General features: G+C 42.5%; 1 protein-coding gene across 12 annotated transcripts in view; it reads right to left on the bottom strand.

Moving 5' to 3' along the window:
* The window catches only part of ROBO2 (roundabout guidance receptor 2), a 466,996-nt gene that overhangs the window by 27,067 nt on the left and 421,932 nt on the right, over positions 1 to 17,997 (bottom strand). For 8 of the 12 annotated variants that reach the window (XM_066599125.1, XM_066599128.1, XM_066599126.1 and 5 more), the window contains 4 exons: positions 16,599 to 16,880; positions 13,343 to 13,465; positions 8,985 to 9,141; positions 3,677 to 3,937 (listed from right to left, as the gene is read on the bottom strand). In XM_066599125.1, coding sequence (XP_066455222.1) covers positions 3,677 to 3,937; positions 8,985 to 9,141; positions 13,343 to 13,465; positions 16,599 to 16,880 — 823 coding nt within the window. The remainder of the gene's footprint in view (positions 1 to 3,676; positions 3,938 to 8,984; positions 9,142 to 13,342; positions 13,466 to 16,598; positions 16,881 to 17,997) is intronic. The other 4 variants (XM_066599131.1, XM_066599135.1, XM_066599133.1 and 1 more) reach the window with 1 other exon arrangement.

Raw genomic sequence — 17,997 nt, 5'->3', positions numbered from 1 at the left:
TTGCCGCCTCCTGCTGTTCTTTTGAACCCAAATCAGCTGGAGCCCCCCTCTTTTTTGATGCATTTCATATCAGTTTACAGATATTGTTACAAAGCTCTTCCCATCATCATGGCAGGCCTGACCGGCAGTCACATCCAGGCAACAGTTTGTCAGTATGAATTAAAGGGGATGTCTGGCCACTAAAGTGTAATTAAAGAAACCACTTAAATGGTGTAAAATAATACAATAAGTAATAAAAGAAGCAAGATCCATCTTATTGCTCCCATTAGTTTGCTTCCCAGAGTCCCTCAGTGGTATTTGTACTTCCCGGTCCCTGTTAACATGAACATGTGACTGCTACAGCCAATTACGGACCACAGTGGTGATAGGCTGTAGCCATTGATTGGCTGAAGCAGTCACGTGCCCGTGTCAACATGGACCAAGAAGTACAGAAACCAATAAGGGACCCGAGAAGCATCAGAATAGAAGGTGGGGGATCGGTAAGGTGAGTATTACTTATTTTATTATTTTAATGCATTATGAGTATTCCTTCTTAAATTTGTAGTGGTCCTTTTCCTCTACATGTCATCACACATGGCAGTAAACTAAAGACCAACTGGTTTCCAATGGCCCCAATTTCTGTGAAAAGTTGCTCCAAACCCCAACTTATCAAATATTTATGATCTCTATAAGTAACAAGCAAAGATAAAAATGGGCCCCTTATTAAGGTGCTGGATTTGGGCACCCAGGACAGGAAGATCTGGTTTTTGTTTTTCCTTTCCGTGGCCCTTAAGACATTTCTCACTCCTTTGTTTTTGAGCCATTCACTTCCTTTAGGGAGGGGAGTCCTGCACTGGTTACAGCCACGCAGGAGAAAAGGGAGTTGGATCAAATATTAGTGGGTCCCCTTTATCCTTCGGGCCCCATAGCAGCCACATGGTCTACATCTATGGTACGTACACCCTTGATGACAAGTCATAAATGTGAAAAAAGTGTATCATGGTGCAAGCCTTCTACATACTGTTCTGCATTAGTGACCTTTCATGATACTGTCCCTTTAACTAAGTCACTCAATATATATATACAGTATAAACTTTACAATTTCTGCCAGACTCCTTTCCTCACATCCATAATGGAGCCGGGCGAAGATATTATAACCCGGGCGGCTGATTTACGGCTTTCCATCTTGTCACATATATAAATTATCCATTTAATTGTAACAAATCCCTCTGATTTGTAAGTCTAACAACTACTTCAGTATATGTATCTCCATATAATAAATCACATTATACAGTAGTCACCTTCATTGATCTGCCCTTCAAATTAAATTATTTATGATAAGAAAACACCGTGCACTTATAAATCCGTTTAATGAAACTGTTCGACGGCAAATGATGACATGATATATGTGCGCAATTTCATTATTTAAGATTAGATGTCCTGAAGAATTTGGTGTAAGAAGAAGAAATCACAGCAGAATCTTAAAGGATAACTTCATGCAGAGCTGGAAATTCACTGCGATCAAGGTTTAAAAAAGGGATCAAGTACAAATGAGCTTGTTATCGATGTAGCAAAGTTTAACTTGACTGGACACATTGAGAGGACTTTCTACGCTACAGTTTATTCACTCTTTCAATAGCTTATCAATGGATTTGCTGTGTTATGATGGGATAACAATAGTATTTCAATGGCTTAAAAGGAGCATTAACGTTTCAGACAACTTCTGCTCATCTACTAGCTCGTGTTAGTCTCATCATTTCTGTAATATAGTTGCATTAAAACTTTTGTTGCTTTACCACTGTAAATCACGTTTAAAGTGGCTGCCACTAGGGGTCTCCCTTCCAGCTTCTCTGCAATCCACTGTCTGTCGTTAGGTAAAAAGCTTCTGTGTTAACAAGAACACAGAGATGTTTCAGTAGCAACAGGGGAAAGTGCTATTTTTACAGGCATCTCCAATGCACTCAGAGGCTGCAGGCTGACAGATCTGCACACACTGTGGTAACGATTGCCACATTTTCTGCCTCTACTTTTGTACAGTATGTGTTCACACGTTATATTGGGTTTACTAACCATTTAGCCAGAATGTTTCTAAATGCCTGATCGTTATGGGAAAGCAGAGGGGCGAGCATTCAGATACTACCTCCCTGCTGATTGGACCAGAGTTGGTGCAATGCGGCATGGGAAGCAAGGAAGTCAGGACAGGGCACTACTGGCAGACTGCTAGGCTTCCTACACGCCCCCTCCCTGAAAATGGATTGCAAACTGTAGAAAAACAGCAGATCACCTGAAAATCAGAACTTACAAACATGAAACAGGGTGCAAACAGCAGTAAATAAGAGCAAGGAGAACCTGGTGTACTTTAGAAAACTTGTTGAAAACTCAGGTACACTTTAAGATATGATAACTTGTCACTTAAGTAATCACAATCAAGTTTAACTTTGCTATATCCGTAGATGTAGAAGAGCTGAACATGTCAGATGTACAGTAACAAAGTACCTCCATAGATAAGGATTCCTCAATTATCCTTCTTCTAACAGGGAGATAACTGCATATGAGTTTATATAGATTTACCTATTGAATGTAACGCCAGCAATATACAGTGACTGTCCACTTTATTAAGACCACATCTAGTACCACAGTGACTCTGCCTTGGTCTTCAGGACTGAAGCAATTCATTATGGCGTCCATCGACAGGGATCAGAGGACCCCGAGTGCGCCAAAAAAAATGTTCTCCACATTATTACTCCAATTCCAGTTACAGATGCATGTATCGTCTCTATGACAGCATCATGGCAAGTAGGGTAAGTGGTTTAGAGCTAGACTCCCTTCCTCCATGTGCTTGTATGGTAGATAAGCTACAGTTACATGAAGGAGAACAGTCATAGCAAATAGTCATATACTATGTACATACGGTGATATTACACACAAGAAGTTAGGTTAGGTGATGTTATGATGAGCTGAGATAAGTGCTGCACCTTCCACACTGTATACCTGGCATGGTGCCACACGTTATAGTTAGAGGTGAGCGAGCATACTCTCTAAGGGCAATTTCTCGATCGAGCATTGCCCTTAGCGAGTACCTGCCTGCTCGGGAGCAAAGATTCGGCTGCCGGTGGCAGGCGGGAGCGGCGGGGGAGAGCAGGCAGGAACGGAGGGGAGATCTCTCTCTCCCTCTCTTCCCCCCTACTCATGGCCGCAACTCACCTGTCACCCGCGCCGGCAGCCGAACCTTTTCTTCCGAGCGGGGAGATACTCGCTAAGGGCAATGCTCGATCGAGTAATTGTCCTTAGCGAGTATGCTCGCTCATCTCTAGTTATAGTGGCTGTGTTGGGTACTGCAGCTTAATTCTTTGCACTTGAATGGGACTGGGCTGCAGAAAAGCCATGTGATGGATGTATATAACGTCACATGCCTATACAAAGGTGAAAGTGCTAGCCTGAGTGCCACGGCATCTTTAAACACCTGATCAGTGGGCCTACTGGACTTCACCCTTTCCCCACCAATCTGGTATCAATGAGTCCTGGAAAAGCTTCAAAATCAGAACTTAAATTATTACCACCATATGGAGCTAGCAAAAACACCATAGTCAACCAGACATACTGTGCACTGGCTGCGTTGTATATCATGGAAATACTGTAGAACCAATGATGCAAAAGTAGCATTACAAGCATGATAGTGTTGTACATAAATAATTACCAGGCCTGCTTTGTAATGTCAAACTGGTATGCTCTTGTGAGCTCATCCAGATGAGCCTGGAGCATGGGCTGCATTTCCTCCCTCGGTGATGGGGTCAATGTTGCTGTTGACTGTTGGCCAAATGAGATGGCTGGAGAGGATGCAACACCGCGTACTGGTGGAGTAGGAACCCTGTCATCATCCTCTTCTAGTTCATCATCAGAGCCTTGGTGTAAGTATGTCTGGACTGGTAGGGGAGGACACCATCCATCGCTGTCATACCTTGAAGTACAAGACAAGTTTTAATCTTTATATGCTGAAATCAAGCAGTCACTAAAGACCAAGTGAAGAAATCTGTACTCCTCTAATGTCCAATTGGTTTGGATGTATATTTTTGTATATTTTTTAATCTTTTTTTAACCCTTTCCAATCCACTGTCTGACCTCTGAAGACATAAGGATTTAAGGCTGAACACCTCTGATGTTGGAAGATGTTCATCGGGGTTCTCTTACTGTATATTGCCAGCATCTCTGTTGACGAAGCCTATCTAACGTATCACCTCATGCAGTACTGGCTTTAGCCAGCATATAGCGCCGTTGTGTAATGGCAGAAAAAGAGTAAGCCCCCTAGGAAAACCAAGATTTAAATTGGATTGGAAAGGGTTAATACTTCCTTTTATACTATGGTTTGGCATACCAGCTTAGATAAACACATTTTATATATGACTCTTTATTCCTTGAATTGACAGAGCATTAGTCTTCTGAATAACGAAGGTATCAGCTGTTGGGTACCATCTAAAACTGTCCAGCAGCCCATCTGGTGTTGCCCAAGCCACTAGTAAAATTTTGAAGTGGTAAATCTGGAAAAAAGACTCCAATATATCTACTGGGCAAAATCATGAACAAGTCCTTTAATTTTCTTTTTTAAAGCACTATGGCTCGTAATGATTAAAGGTTATAATATATGTGGCAATCAACATTATATAGTCATTAAAGGGGTTTTCCCATGACTTAAAATTGCTTCACAACCTCTCTCTCCTTCCTGGTTGCTGAAAAGGACATGTTATTGCTGCAGCCAATCAGTGGTCACAGCAGTGGCCTTCTATAACCAGTGATTGGCTGCAGCAGTCATATGTCCTGGTCAGCAACCAGGAAGGAAACAGTTGTTGTGAAGCAATTTTAAGTCAGGGGAAACCCCCTTTAATAACTATGTAACGTTATATTATAACCCAGTGTTATACTACAACCCTTAAGTTCAACCAGGGAGAAGACCTCCATGAAAGAAAGGGAAAGGGGTAAAAAAAATAAGACATGAACCAATCTGAGCAAGAGGGAACATAAAACAAAACAAAAAACTCCACACATTTACATAGACATTGATATCATTTTGTTTCATATCATCTATATTGTAACATAGTTTTAAGGCCAAAACAGACATCTGAACATCCAATTCAGTCTACTATCCTGCAATGTTAATCCAAAGGAAGGCAAAAAATACAGGGGGTAAAAGCCAATCAGTGACTATACCATGTAATATTATTACAGGCCAGAAAGGCGTCCAGGCCCCTCTTGTACTCTTTTAGTGTGTTCACCATCACCACGCCTTCTGGCAGAGAATTCCACAGTCTCGCTGCTCTTACAGTAAAGAACCCCTTTCTATGTCGTGTAGAAACCTTCTTTCCTCTAGATGTAGCGGGCGCCCTCTTGTTACTGTCCCAGGTATAAACAGATGACGTCCCCAGATACATTTATACACAGTTATTAGGTCGCCCTTCAGCCGTCTTTTTTCTAAACTGAATAACTCCAATTTTGATAACCTCTCTGGGTATTATAGTCTGCCCAATTTGCTATTTTAGTTGCCCACCTTAGTACCCGCTCAAGCTCTGATATATCCTTCTTGAGTACCGGTGCCCAAAACTGCTCACAATATTCCATGTGTGGTCTGACCAGTGGCTTGTAAAGAAGAAGAACAATGTTCTCATCATGAGCCTCTAGACCTCTTCTGATGCACCCCATAATCCTATTTGCCTTGGCAGCAGCTGCCTGACACTGGTTGCTCCAGTTAAGGTTACAGTCATCTAAAATTCTAAATCTTTCTTGATCATGTCTGGTTGCACTGCATTGGCAAACATGGCTAATCTAAACAGGGAAGCATACCCTAAATGCAACATTTTCAGCTGTATGGGGCCTGCAGGCAAGAGGGACCACTACTACCTTAGAAATAACAGTGCCCCCTACTGTGTATGAGATCACATTGACGCTGGTGATGGATTTTTGACAGTATGGACGAGGTAGTCTTCAGCTAGTACTCCATTGTTCTATTCTTGCACAGAGGTTGGTATTTGCCCTTCAGGCAACGGATATTTATTGTTTCCTCTTTGTGCTTTTGAAAACTTCCCTTTAGATTGATGCATTCATTTCCAAATCCACAAATTAAAGATGACTTAATTTTGGTGATTCAGACTGAAATAATTAGTCAAATTGGGAATAAAGCTCAATTTTCTACAAAACAATTCATTAATCTTTTATTAAAGGAGTTTTCCCATCAAAAGACATTCATTCCTTATCCTGTATGTAAGATTACAAGGAGTCTGACTGCTGGGGCCCCCAAACCAGTGCATCTGAATGCCACGTGTGAATGGAGCAACAGTGTGCATGCTTGACTACTGCTCCATTCACTTCTGTGGGACAGATGGAGATTGCAGAGCATATACAGTAGATCTCCACCTGTCCTAGAGTAGGTAATGGAGTGGTGGTCATGCATGCGCACCACTGCTCCATTCATATGGGACATGCATGTGCACCGGTCTCAGGATCTCTGGGAGACCCAACAGTTGGGCACCCACTGATCAGACATTTATCCACCCCAGCAGAATCCTTGTGGTTCCATATTGAATCCACAGCAAATTTGAGCCAGCTAAGTGTTCCATTCATTTAAATGGAAGTGCACGCCATAAGCCATATGGTGAGGATTTTTTCCGCTCATGGATATGAAATCCATGTGGGACTTGAAATCTACACTTGTAAAAAAAAAAAAGCAGTTACATGTTATTATTTTATGCAGATTCCGGGCCAAATCCATATAGAAAAATCTTGATTGAAAGATCCACACGCAAATTTGCCCATTCGCAAAGGCTAAATCCAGATGCGGATCTGTGGCAAACTTGGCTGTAAATCCACATCAGAAATCTGCCGCTCAGTTGCAGGTTTCGGCTGTGGATTTTGAGGAGAAATCTGCATGAAAAACATCAGCCGTGGATTGTTCCGTGTGAACACAGGGCTATGGCATCGACTCTTATTTTGAATGTAAACACTGAAATATTTATTTTAGATTTAAAAAAAAAAATCAATTCCAAATTCTGAAACACAAATTAACAAGAGAACTGAAGAAAATTAAATTACGTGGATTTTTTTTTATTATCTAAATGATTTTATACATAAAAAGCAAATAAAAATAAGGTCAAAAATATCCACAACCTGCGGCGAACTGTTTGTCTAAAAAAATCTTTCTTTTTTAGGACTCTACAAATTTCAAAAATTATAGGTCACATCCTTCAAAATCTCAAAGTTTGACACAGCTCAAAGCTCCCATTAGGTATTAAAAACCAAGACGACTTTCTCTGCGGGAATAAAAGATATCAAACTGTGTTCAGAGACAGTCCGATGATAGTTTAAAAATAAACCACGTTTAATCCCTTAAAAATAGTCTTGACTGAACTGGAACGGAGAAAGAAGAGAACATCGACCGCAAAATGGGCTGGAAATGCGAAATGTACAAAACATGTACTAGAAAATGTGTCACTACAGACGGATAATGAAATCGCATATTAGGCTGTAATAGAATCATTAATGACTTTGCCTCTTTACCGGTTCTTAATGATACAGCATCTAATTGATAATAATGTAATTAAAGGGATTGTGACAAATTTAAAGCTACCCTCTGATTCAGGGACAAACGTCTGTCCCGGGACAGGAATGGAAGGGGGTACATAAAATGCAGTAGTTCTTCTCTGCTGCCCCTCTGATCCGCCAGTTTCGAGCCCTGTTTTTGGCCATACACGATGACTGCAGCAACTTTCTAACTACCGAATCACATGATTGGCCAATGATGATCACATGAGCAGCTCTGGCCAATCAGAAAACACGTATAGTGTACTGGTAGTCTAACACTACCAATACACTGTGGGGATTAGATAGTCTGAAAAATGTGTCAGCCATCTTGAATGGCCAAAAACAAAACCCAGAAATTATGTATTGGAGAAACAGCAGAGATCAACAACTGCAGATAATACACTCCCTCTGGTCCCAGGACAGAAGTTTATTCTGAAACTAGAGGGTCACGTAAACATTTAAACCCTATCCGCCTTGTCTAATTGGTCCCTGACTGACTGCTAGGACTCACCAATCACAACAACAGGTCCAGAGCATCCCCGAATGACTGGAGCGGTGGTCAAGCATGTGTGCTACCACTCCATTCATTTCAATAGGGCTGCCAGAAATGGCTAAATACAAGCACTCAGCTGGAGTATCTCTGGCGGTCACACTGGAATGAATGGTGCATCACTGTGTATGCTTGACTGCTGCTCCATTCATTTGGGGGTACATGGGACCTCCACTGCTGTTGGTGGGGGTCTTAGTAGTCACATTAGAATTCTTTGGGACTGGAAGACTCTCTAGAGACCTCTAAACTTTCCGATAAAAGATGATGTTGAGGGAAAGAAATATCAAGACTATTGAATTTCAGATACCCAGTTTTTTTGTTTCCCGGGAGATAAGCTGGCACTCGAGCTGTCTGGCTGTGGTTTACATTCCTATACACATGAATGCTCATCAGAGCTGAAAATGCGTGTGTATGGGTGAGTTGCGGGAAACAGCTATGAAGCGAATGAGTATTTGGCTAACAGTTGTTGAAGGTGTGTGGGCACATTTATCCTATCTTCTGCACAGGTGATAACTGTTAAGGTTGGCACAACCACTTTCAATGTTTCATTGACAGTTGTCACAGCTCTGGAGGACCATGGATGTGTGTATAGCATGAACAGCTCACTGAATTCAATGGTAGCCGTGCAATGCTTCACTTTCCCTGTGAAGGCGCTGTGGGAGAACTGAACACTTGTTGGCCAGATGTGTCCCACAGATTACAGCTGATAACCAGGTACCCAGCAGTAGGACACCTTGCGATTTCACCTATCACGGTGACTGCCCTCTATTCCTCTAGGTAGGGTCCAGGTTTACATAGATTTGACTACAGAATTATTAAGGGGTTTTGGGGTATTACAAAAACAATTACATTTTTCAATGTTAGTAAGTACAATCAAGCAAGACTTTACCCTGTTTCCTGATGTTCTAAGCCATAATGCTCTATCTCAGTGCCCGGAAGGGGTTGGATGGGCGGTGGAGGTAGTGGAACATTAGCCCAGTTTGATCCATTATTTTTCTGAGACTTAGTACTGTTTTTGGTCTTCTTTTTCTTTCCTCCTTTCCCGCCTGTTGTGAAAAGTCAAAAGGAACAAGTAGATTTAATAGAAAACACATTGCTGTAAACGGTGGAATAAAATAATGAAAGTAGGTGAGTGATTTGTGCTTCATATATTGTATTCTATATTGGACTCGTTAGACCCAACTAACATTAAGATTGTTCAGCTTATGCTGTACTGTACCTTTAAATATGTAATGCTACTCCTTGGTACTAATACAAATGTCTAAAATTCACTATTTGTTCTGCAGACCTTTCCATTTCATGATAGCCTGTATACTGGACTCAGGTGATAGCAGACCATCATTTCTTGCTGATTGATCAGGAGGCAGCCTAATCAATGCAAAAATAACGATATCTTATAATTATTTAAATGCTCTTTACTATAATATATAATATCCTTCAATGACTCTCCGAAGGTTGATATTCAGAAAAAGATATAGGACAAAGCTAAAATAACGACTCCAATCCACATACACTGGACGGCCACTTTACTAGAAACACCGGCCCTTTCAAGACTGCAGCTTCCCTGTATGGAAATTACAGGCATGAACTTGGAGTGCAGCATAAAACCACGTGATAAGTTTTCCGTGGATCAGTTACAGTGTGAATCCACATTAGATGGGAAAATCCACCAATCTTAGCGACTTCCAACGAGGCTGGGTCATCGGTGCTAGGCTACATGGGGCCAGGATTTCATTGCCAATTTTATTGGGTTTTCTTGTGTAACATTGTGTGGCGTTTACTGAGAATGGTGTGATCAAGGTAAAACATCCAGTGAAAAGGGATCTTGTAGGTGGAATCAACTCATCAACCAAAGGGGTCAGAGGAGGATGTCAGGAATCATTCTGATGAACAGGCGCTGCACAGTCATGGTGAAGAAAACTGCAGCCATATGCAACTGTGGTGCTGCAAATAGCCTGTCTAAACACACAAATCCCCATTCCTGGCATGGATGGACTATAGCTGCAGATGACCAGTTCCAGTGCGATTGCTGTCCAAGTGAAACTGAAGGAAACACTCCAGCAGACAAAAGAGAGCAAAATTATATCACTGAGCAGTGGAAAAAGATTGCCTGGTCAGATGGATCCAGATTTCTGTTGCTCTGTGCTGATAGGAGGTCAGAATTTGGCAAAAGCAGCATGAATCGCTGACCCCTTCCTGTCAGCTGATCAGGCCATGTCATGACCTCCATCTTCTTTGCTGCAACTATAACAAGCTTCCTGTCCGCAGGGGCCGATATTCCTACAGAACAATTTCATCACCTAGTGGAATCTATGGTATGATAATTTGTGGCGGTTCTGAAGTTCAAAGAAGGGCTAACACGCTACTAGCAGAGGGATTCTAGTAAGCCGCCCATTCAGTGTATATTATGTCTGGACTAGACAATTAAAGGGATATTTCAGGAAAAAAATTCTATTGATGACCTGTGCTCAAGACAGGTTATCAATAGATGATTATTTGGGACTCCCGGTCCGATCCCCACTGATCAGCTGATTCCCAATGCAGGTCTCGCTACAGTCAGCACAGCAAGCATAAAGCACTGACCATAGCGCAGTGGCCCAGGTTGATACTGCAAGCACAGCTGCCAGCGCTTTGTGCTTCCTGCACTGATTGTAGTGATATCGGCACCAGGAATCAGCTTATTGGCAGGGATGCAAGTGGCGGGTACACATCAACCACCTATTGTTGACATATTTCATCAAGGGTGCATTCCCTTTTGGAGTGTTCCACCCCTGCTGTAAAATGTATTGAAAATCTGAGAGTAATGCTTCATTATCCTGATACAGATTTGACACAGAATCCACGTTGCACTGCTCCCTGTTGCTTTTAATGGAAATCTGTGCCATAATCTAATACAGGTCGGTATGCAAAAAAAACAAAGAAGGAACATGTCAGTTCTTGACGCGGAATCTGAGCCAATTCGGCATGGAATCCTCATCAGGAAATCCGCACACTGAAAATAGCTAAATCCACACGTGGATCTGTAATTGCTGAGCCGCAGCAGAAATCCACAGTTCTGCTGGTTCTTGAGACAAAATCTGCCCAAAAATCCAGGGTTATAAAAGGCCACTTTTTCATAATATTAATTATTTTACCATTTTCCATTTCTCTCACGGCAGATTATTACAATGCAACGTTTCATTCCAGTTTTCATGGCAACATCCAGGGTCATATATGTATACATGTCAGTACAAAGTCCTCTCTACTCTATATAGATACAGTCATACAAAAACTAAGCGCCCCATTGTAAAAGACAATGAAACCAAATGAAAATACAGTAAAAAGGCTTTCATGGACTTATCCATGGCAACCAGAATGAAAAGACCCCGTGTTTACATCACCAGCTGCATTCAGAGCGCTGGAGAAAATAAAGTGTATGTTACAAAGTTACTTTTCTTTTTATTTCACAACTAAACAGCTTTACTTATAAAATGGTTTATGACCCATTATAACCCCTTGCAGGAACAGCAGTGGCGGCTGGTCATCACAGGACCGTGGTTGTAACTGAAAGCCAGAAGTCCTGTTGCAACGGCTGGGATCAGAGGCGACTCTGAACCCACTTGTCAGTCTTTTAGATGCTGCAGTTAATGTCAACTGTAGCATGTAAATGGTTAACAAGGGAAGGGTGCTGCCACTGTCCTGTCAATGAACTTTCGCAATGCAATTGCAGAATGCTGACACGTTGGCTTTCAATGTAAAAGATAGGAGATAATACACTGCAATACAGAAATATTGCAGTGCATTATGTGGGCAATCATAGGATTGCATGTTCAAGTCCAGAACAAAAATCTAGGAAAAAAAAGGAAAAATAAAAATAGTGAAAAAAACATCCAAGCAACACAAAATAAACCTTCACACAGGTCAGTCCATGGAAATATATATTTTTTTAATTTTTGCAAAGTGGAAATGCAAAATAAAAAAAATCTTTCCATCTTGGCAAGTTATCTCTTATCCATAGGATAGGGAATAGCTTGCCGATCTGTGGGGTCTTACTGCTGGGACCCTCATTGATCCAGAAAATTTGCCCACCCATCAGGTCCTGAAATTTTTTCAGCAGGTGGCTGCACATGCACACCACTGCACCATTCACCTCCACGAGATCATCGGAGATTGCTAAATGCTTGAACTTAGCTATCTCAAACAGTTCCCCTTGAAGTGAATGGTGCGGTGGCATGCATGTGCGGCTGTTGAAATTGTGGGACCTGCTGGGGTGATTTCTTTGGATTGGTGGGTGTCTGAGTGGTTGGAACCCCACCAATTAGCAAGTAATGCCTTATCCTGTAGATACGATATAAGTTGCTGAGATGGGAATACCCCTTAAACCACCAAACATGGCCTTTTGGCTCTGTTCTGGAGGGGATAGACTGGGTCCAAATGGTGACATTAATTAAGCTTCAAAACAGCCTTTTAAAAGGGGTGACTCGGGAAGTTAATTAATTCACAATGATACCAGCCGCAGGTACGGCTGCAGAAATGCTTGGTGATCCACTGTTATCAAATGCTAATGCTAAAGCCATTCTTGGCAAACGTCTCTCCATTGTGGCTTGTATAGGGAAAACCCAAGCAGTGCGCCCTTCTCTATGATGACCATATACCCAAAGGCGCAAAGTCAAGTTTTTGGGTCCCAATGCAAAATCTGCAACAAGGTCACCAACCATAATGCTTCATTTATAGGACTGGTCTCCTCATATGGGAAGGAGAGACCTTATTGGCCACCTTCCAGGGTTCAGGTACAACAGCACCTTCTGCACCCACTATAATTATGCCCCTGCATATACCTTAACAGAGTAAATAGAAACACATGGCCTCACCTATTGACCTCAATGACTGCATAAAAAATTGGACCATGATGGATTTTATGAAAATCCAAGACTAGAACTGATGGAGACTGAGGCAAAGTGTTGAATTTTTCAATTTTTACATAAAAGGAAGCAAAATCATACAGTATTATGGAGGTTTGGGATAAGTGTGGCTCAGTGGTTAAGTGCTCTAACATTTAAGAAGCAGAAATGGTTCCATTCGGATGCTGAGTCTAAGAAAAAAGATTGTGCAAAGTGTAGCGATTAAACATATGCATCGTTAGAATAAGAGTGACTATCCCATGCGATGATTGAGTTAAGCATCCACACGCACATATTAGAGCATACAATAAGCGTTATATATCACACATAGGAGATACAGGTCCTGTATCACACAATGGACACCAACCTGAAAGGCTGCCACTTCTTTCAGAGCTGTTGTGTGAGCTGGTGGTGCTGAAATCCTGTGACTGGTTGTGTGGCATTCTATTTGACAATCCCTCAGCACGATAGTCGGGAATGTAAAGTAAGGCTAAGGGTTAAAGGGCAGAGGTCACCGTGGCATCATGTGATTAGTACAAAGCGTAAGCTCATGCGCCACATGCAGCTTGCAATCGAAGCGGAGGTGGTGGAGGTAAGGGAGGATTAATGTTTGGAATGAACATAGGACTTGGGGTTATTGAAAGACCATTAACCCCAGTAGAAGAAAAAACACCAGTTACTGAGTCGTCATCTTCCATCAAACTGGAAAAAATTCTGTTCAGTTTTATAAAGTTTTTTTTTTTCATAAACAGCGCCAAACTTAACTGTTGTGTGGAACAACCGTGGAAAAACCTGGTGCACGGCACAACCTTCCAATGAAGATATTTTAGATCAGTGACCTCTTTGTTGGCCAAGCTGGGGTACAGACTATATAGACTGCAGTTACTATATGCCTGAAGGTAGCTCTACTGACGTCTATGGGTCAGGTACCAATTGCAACAGATGAAACTGTACTACAACTGGTTTGGTGTTCACCTCGAAACACGGTGCCTTGCTGGTGCTTTAGTCAATAAAGTTATCAACCTTTATACACGGATCTAAAATATCTTCATTGGAAGGTTGTGTGGTGCACCAGGTTTTTCAGGCTTGTTCCATTCATTACTCTATGCCCACCCGCCTAGGGAAGGGGTCTACCTGGTTGAACCATCTTTTAGTTAAAAGGATGACTAATTCATCTAAACAACCATCATGTAATACTACATTTCCCCTGCAGTGGAAATGCCCAGGTGGTCATAGTTTCCCTGGACAAATCAGCCATTTGCCAGGACTTCCGGGATTGGGACGGGGCAGTATTCTGAAACCGGTTGTTTCGGATGGGACAACCATTAAAGGGACCCTCTGGTTCTGGGACAAAATTCTGTACAGGGACCAGAGTGGGGAGCTACATAACTGCCGTTGCTCCTCTGTACTGTTGTCCCTCGGATCTGCCCTGTTTTTCATCTTCGGAGATGGCTGCCACAATCTTCTGTCTACCTAATGCACTTTTTGCATTGATACTTAGTTAGACTACCAATGCACTACACCTTTGCTCTGACTGACCAGCACTACTCATGTGATCTGCACCAGCTCAATCGGAGAGGAAAATAAAAAGTCTTGGACTACTGATTCACAGTGTGCACTAGGTAGATAGAAGATTGCGATGGCCATCTTTGAAAATGGAAAACAGGGCTCAAAACTGGCTGGACAATGGTGCGGGACCAGCAGCAGGTATTATAACTCCACCTTCAGGTCCCTAGAGAGAATTGGGCTCTGAGACCAGATGGTTAATTTAATGTCATAAAAGGGTTGTCCAAGATTATAAAAACAAAGAAAGAGTGCCACCCTAGTCCATGGACTGTGACTGGTATTGCATCTCAACCTCGTTCAAGTGAATACTGCAATACCAGAGACAGCCTCGCTCAGGACACCCTTCCAAGAAGCGGACTAGAAAGCCAGTCAGTCTGCAAGAGTGGCTCCTGTTTGGGTGAACTTTGAGTCGTGCCCTGTATTACAAGGATGGCCATTCATTTAAACGGACATCATCATGTAATACTACAACTCTCTCACAGTAGAAATGACTAGGTGGCCGCGGCTTTCCATAGCAAAATCAGCCGTTTTCTTGTAGTGCTGGGAGTGGGATGAAGTTGCATTCTGAAAGCGTTGTCTCTTTTGGGACAATCCTTTTATAACGACCCTCTTGTCCTGGGACAAAATTCTGTGAAGGGACCAGAGGGGAAACCTATCGGTCCTGTTTTTCATCCTCCGAGATGGCTTCCACAATCTTCTGTCTACCTAAGGCACAATTTGCATTGGTAATTAGTTAGACTACTAATGCATTAACACCTTTTCTCTGATTGGCCAACAGTAGTCAAGTGATCTGCATCGTTCAAATCAGAGCGCAGAATGAAGTGTCTCATAATACTGATGCATAGTGTGAATTAGGTAGTTGGAAGATTGTGGAGGCCATCTTTGAAGATGGAAAACGGGGCTCGACAATGGTGTAGGATGAGCGGCAGGTATTATAACTCCACCCTCCAGTCCCTAGACAGAATTTTATTCTTAGACCAGGTGGTCACCTTAATGCCATAAAAGGGTTATCCAGTATTGTGAAAACGCAAAAATAGTGCCACTCTGGTCTATAGGCTGAGACAGGCATTGCAACTCAACCTCATTCAAGTGAATACTGCAATACCAGAGACAGCCTCGCTCGCGACACCCTCCTAAGAAGCAGAATAGAGAGCCAATCTGTAAAAGCAGCTCCTATTTTGGCAGGCTGTGAGTCATCCATGTATTATACAGAGAGACACTTATTTGAATGGCCATCATCATGTAATACTACATTTCTCTGGAAGTGAAGATGTCTGGTTGACCATATCTTTTCCCGGCAAAATCAGTTGTTGGCTGGCAATGCTGGATGTGGGACGGAGCCATTCTGAAAGTGGTTGTCTCTGCTGGGTCAACCATTTAAAGGACTCTCTGATTCAGGGACAAAACGCTTTCCAGAAACTGGAGATGGAAGTTATGTTACCTGTGGTTGGTTCTCTGTGTCATCGTCCTATGGATCTGCAAACTCCAGGCTCCATTTTCAGTCTTCCAAGTTGGCCGCCAGAATCTTCTGACTACCTAAGGTACATTGTGCATTGGTAGTGTGTTATACTATCAATGCACTATATCTTTTATCTGATTGCCCAATGCTGCTCATATAATCAGCATTGGCCCAATCAGAGGGCAGAATGAAGTGCCTCGGACTCCCGATGCATAGTGTATATTCGATAGTTGGCCATCTTGGAAGATGGAAAATAAAGCCCAAAACCGTGGAAAACTGAGGGTCAACAGTGCAGAGGGCCGGCGGCAGGTAATATAACTGCGCCCGCCTTTGGGCTCAAGACAAAATTTTGTCCCAGGCCCGGAGGGTCACAGGAAAAAAAAAAAACTTGACAGAAGAGGACTTCCCAATATTTATTAGTGATTTTTCCTTTAAAGGCAATAATGCTCTTTATGAACACTTAGAGCGCATATTTAGTGAAAATTTGCATGCATTATGTCCTCCGTTGGTGAAGGTGACAAATGCTATCACTTAGCTTCAATGATATGAAATGTTTCAACATGCACTAGATGGAAAACCTCCTCTAACTACGGCTTACCATTGTTTCCTTTGCCCTGGTCGGGAAGGCAATACCCTAATCCGGTCAGGTCAGACTTCTGCTGAACTGAAGACTTCCACTGCGGGTCAGGTAGGTCAACCGCCAACTCATGGATGCTGTTGGAGTGCAGAATCTGAGTGGTGGCATACGGTGTGGTTTGTGCTATTTGCCCTTGGCAGTTAAAGCTGGACTTGGTAGTAAAGTCGATGCTACTGTAAATGGCGCCATCTGACAACATCGTGGCTGTTTTGTCTCCTTGGCCTGGAGCTGCCGGCAGAACATCTACATTATAGGCATAGGAAGGAAGAAAATTAGTGACGCACAGGAAATTTCCGTATCACGATTTAGGATAAAAAAAATAATAATAAATGTTCATTCGGTGCGTTTGCATTTCAGCTGAGACAAGGAGGCATGAGCCAATGAAGGAAGAATGATGTACAACCGCCGCCTGGCTATCAGCATTCGTGACAGGCCCAGCGCTTGTCCTTCACGTTCCACTGCTTAAAACCATCCTTTCATCCTTACACCTTCATGTGAGAAGGTGAAGTTTAGAATATTTCACCACGAGACGGGTGGGGGTGAGGGGTGGGGGGGGGGGGATGGACTCCATACTTCATTTCATGTCAAGCTGTCTGCTCTATTGACAAATAACAAGAAAATGAATCCACAAATCTCAGAAATCTCCCCACCCCGCCGCCAAAACAATGAGAATCCGGTGCATGATTGGAAGTGACACAGTAAATCTCTCTGAGTAGCTAAAGGTGTCCGTTAATCACGGTATACAATAGTGTGTGCGATCCCCGAGTCTGGACGAAGTGATGAACTGCATCCCAAAGCGCAAACTTCTAAATTGCCATGAAATATTGCCAAGTACTATAATGCTCATCCATAGTAATACTAATAATAAGGACTGTTATAGTCTGATGTCTGATAAGTAGTGGGTAATATACATACACGTGTCGGCTCTTAAAGGGGTTGTCCGATTGTAAACTATCGATGGCCTGCAGGATAGGTTATCAATAGTAGATCAGTGGTGTGCAACCCAGGATTTACCACCTATCAGCTGTTCACTTGGCCAGAGTGCGCATGAATTGAACCGATTCTGATATTGCAGATGCTGTTGTGAATGGGAACTGCCTGTAATACCAAGCCTGACCACTGCAGTGAAAACGGAGCTGTCTGCTTCCAGCAAATATCAGCACACCGGCCTGGTGAACAGATTTTCAGCAGGACTCCCTGACAGTGGACTCCTGCCAATCTACTACTGATAGACTATCCTAAGGATAGGCCATCAATAGTTAACAACTGGATAACCGCTCTAACTTTTCTTGAGTTTCATTAAGTTGTACAATTTATCATGATACTAATTCAATACAATCACTGATCTGCAGCAGATTTC

Source organism: Eleutherodactylus coqui, chromosome 4 (assembly GCF_035609145.1).
Source record: "Eleutherodactylus coqui strain aEleCoq1 chromosome 4, aEleCoq1.hap1, whole genome shotgun sequence".
NCBI lineage: Eukaryota > Metazoa > Chordata > Amphibia > Anura > Eleutherodactylidae > Eleutherodactylus > Eleutherodactylus coqui.
The sequence above is the reverse complement of the archived record's forward strand: the minus strand, read 5'-3'. Positions and strand labels throughout refer to the sequence as shown.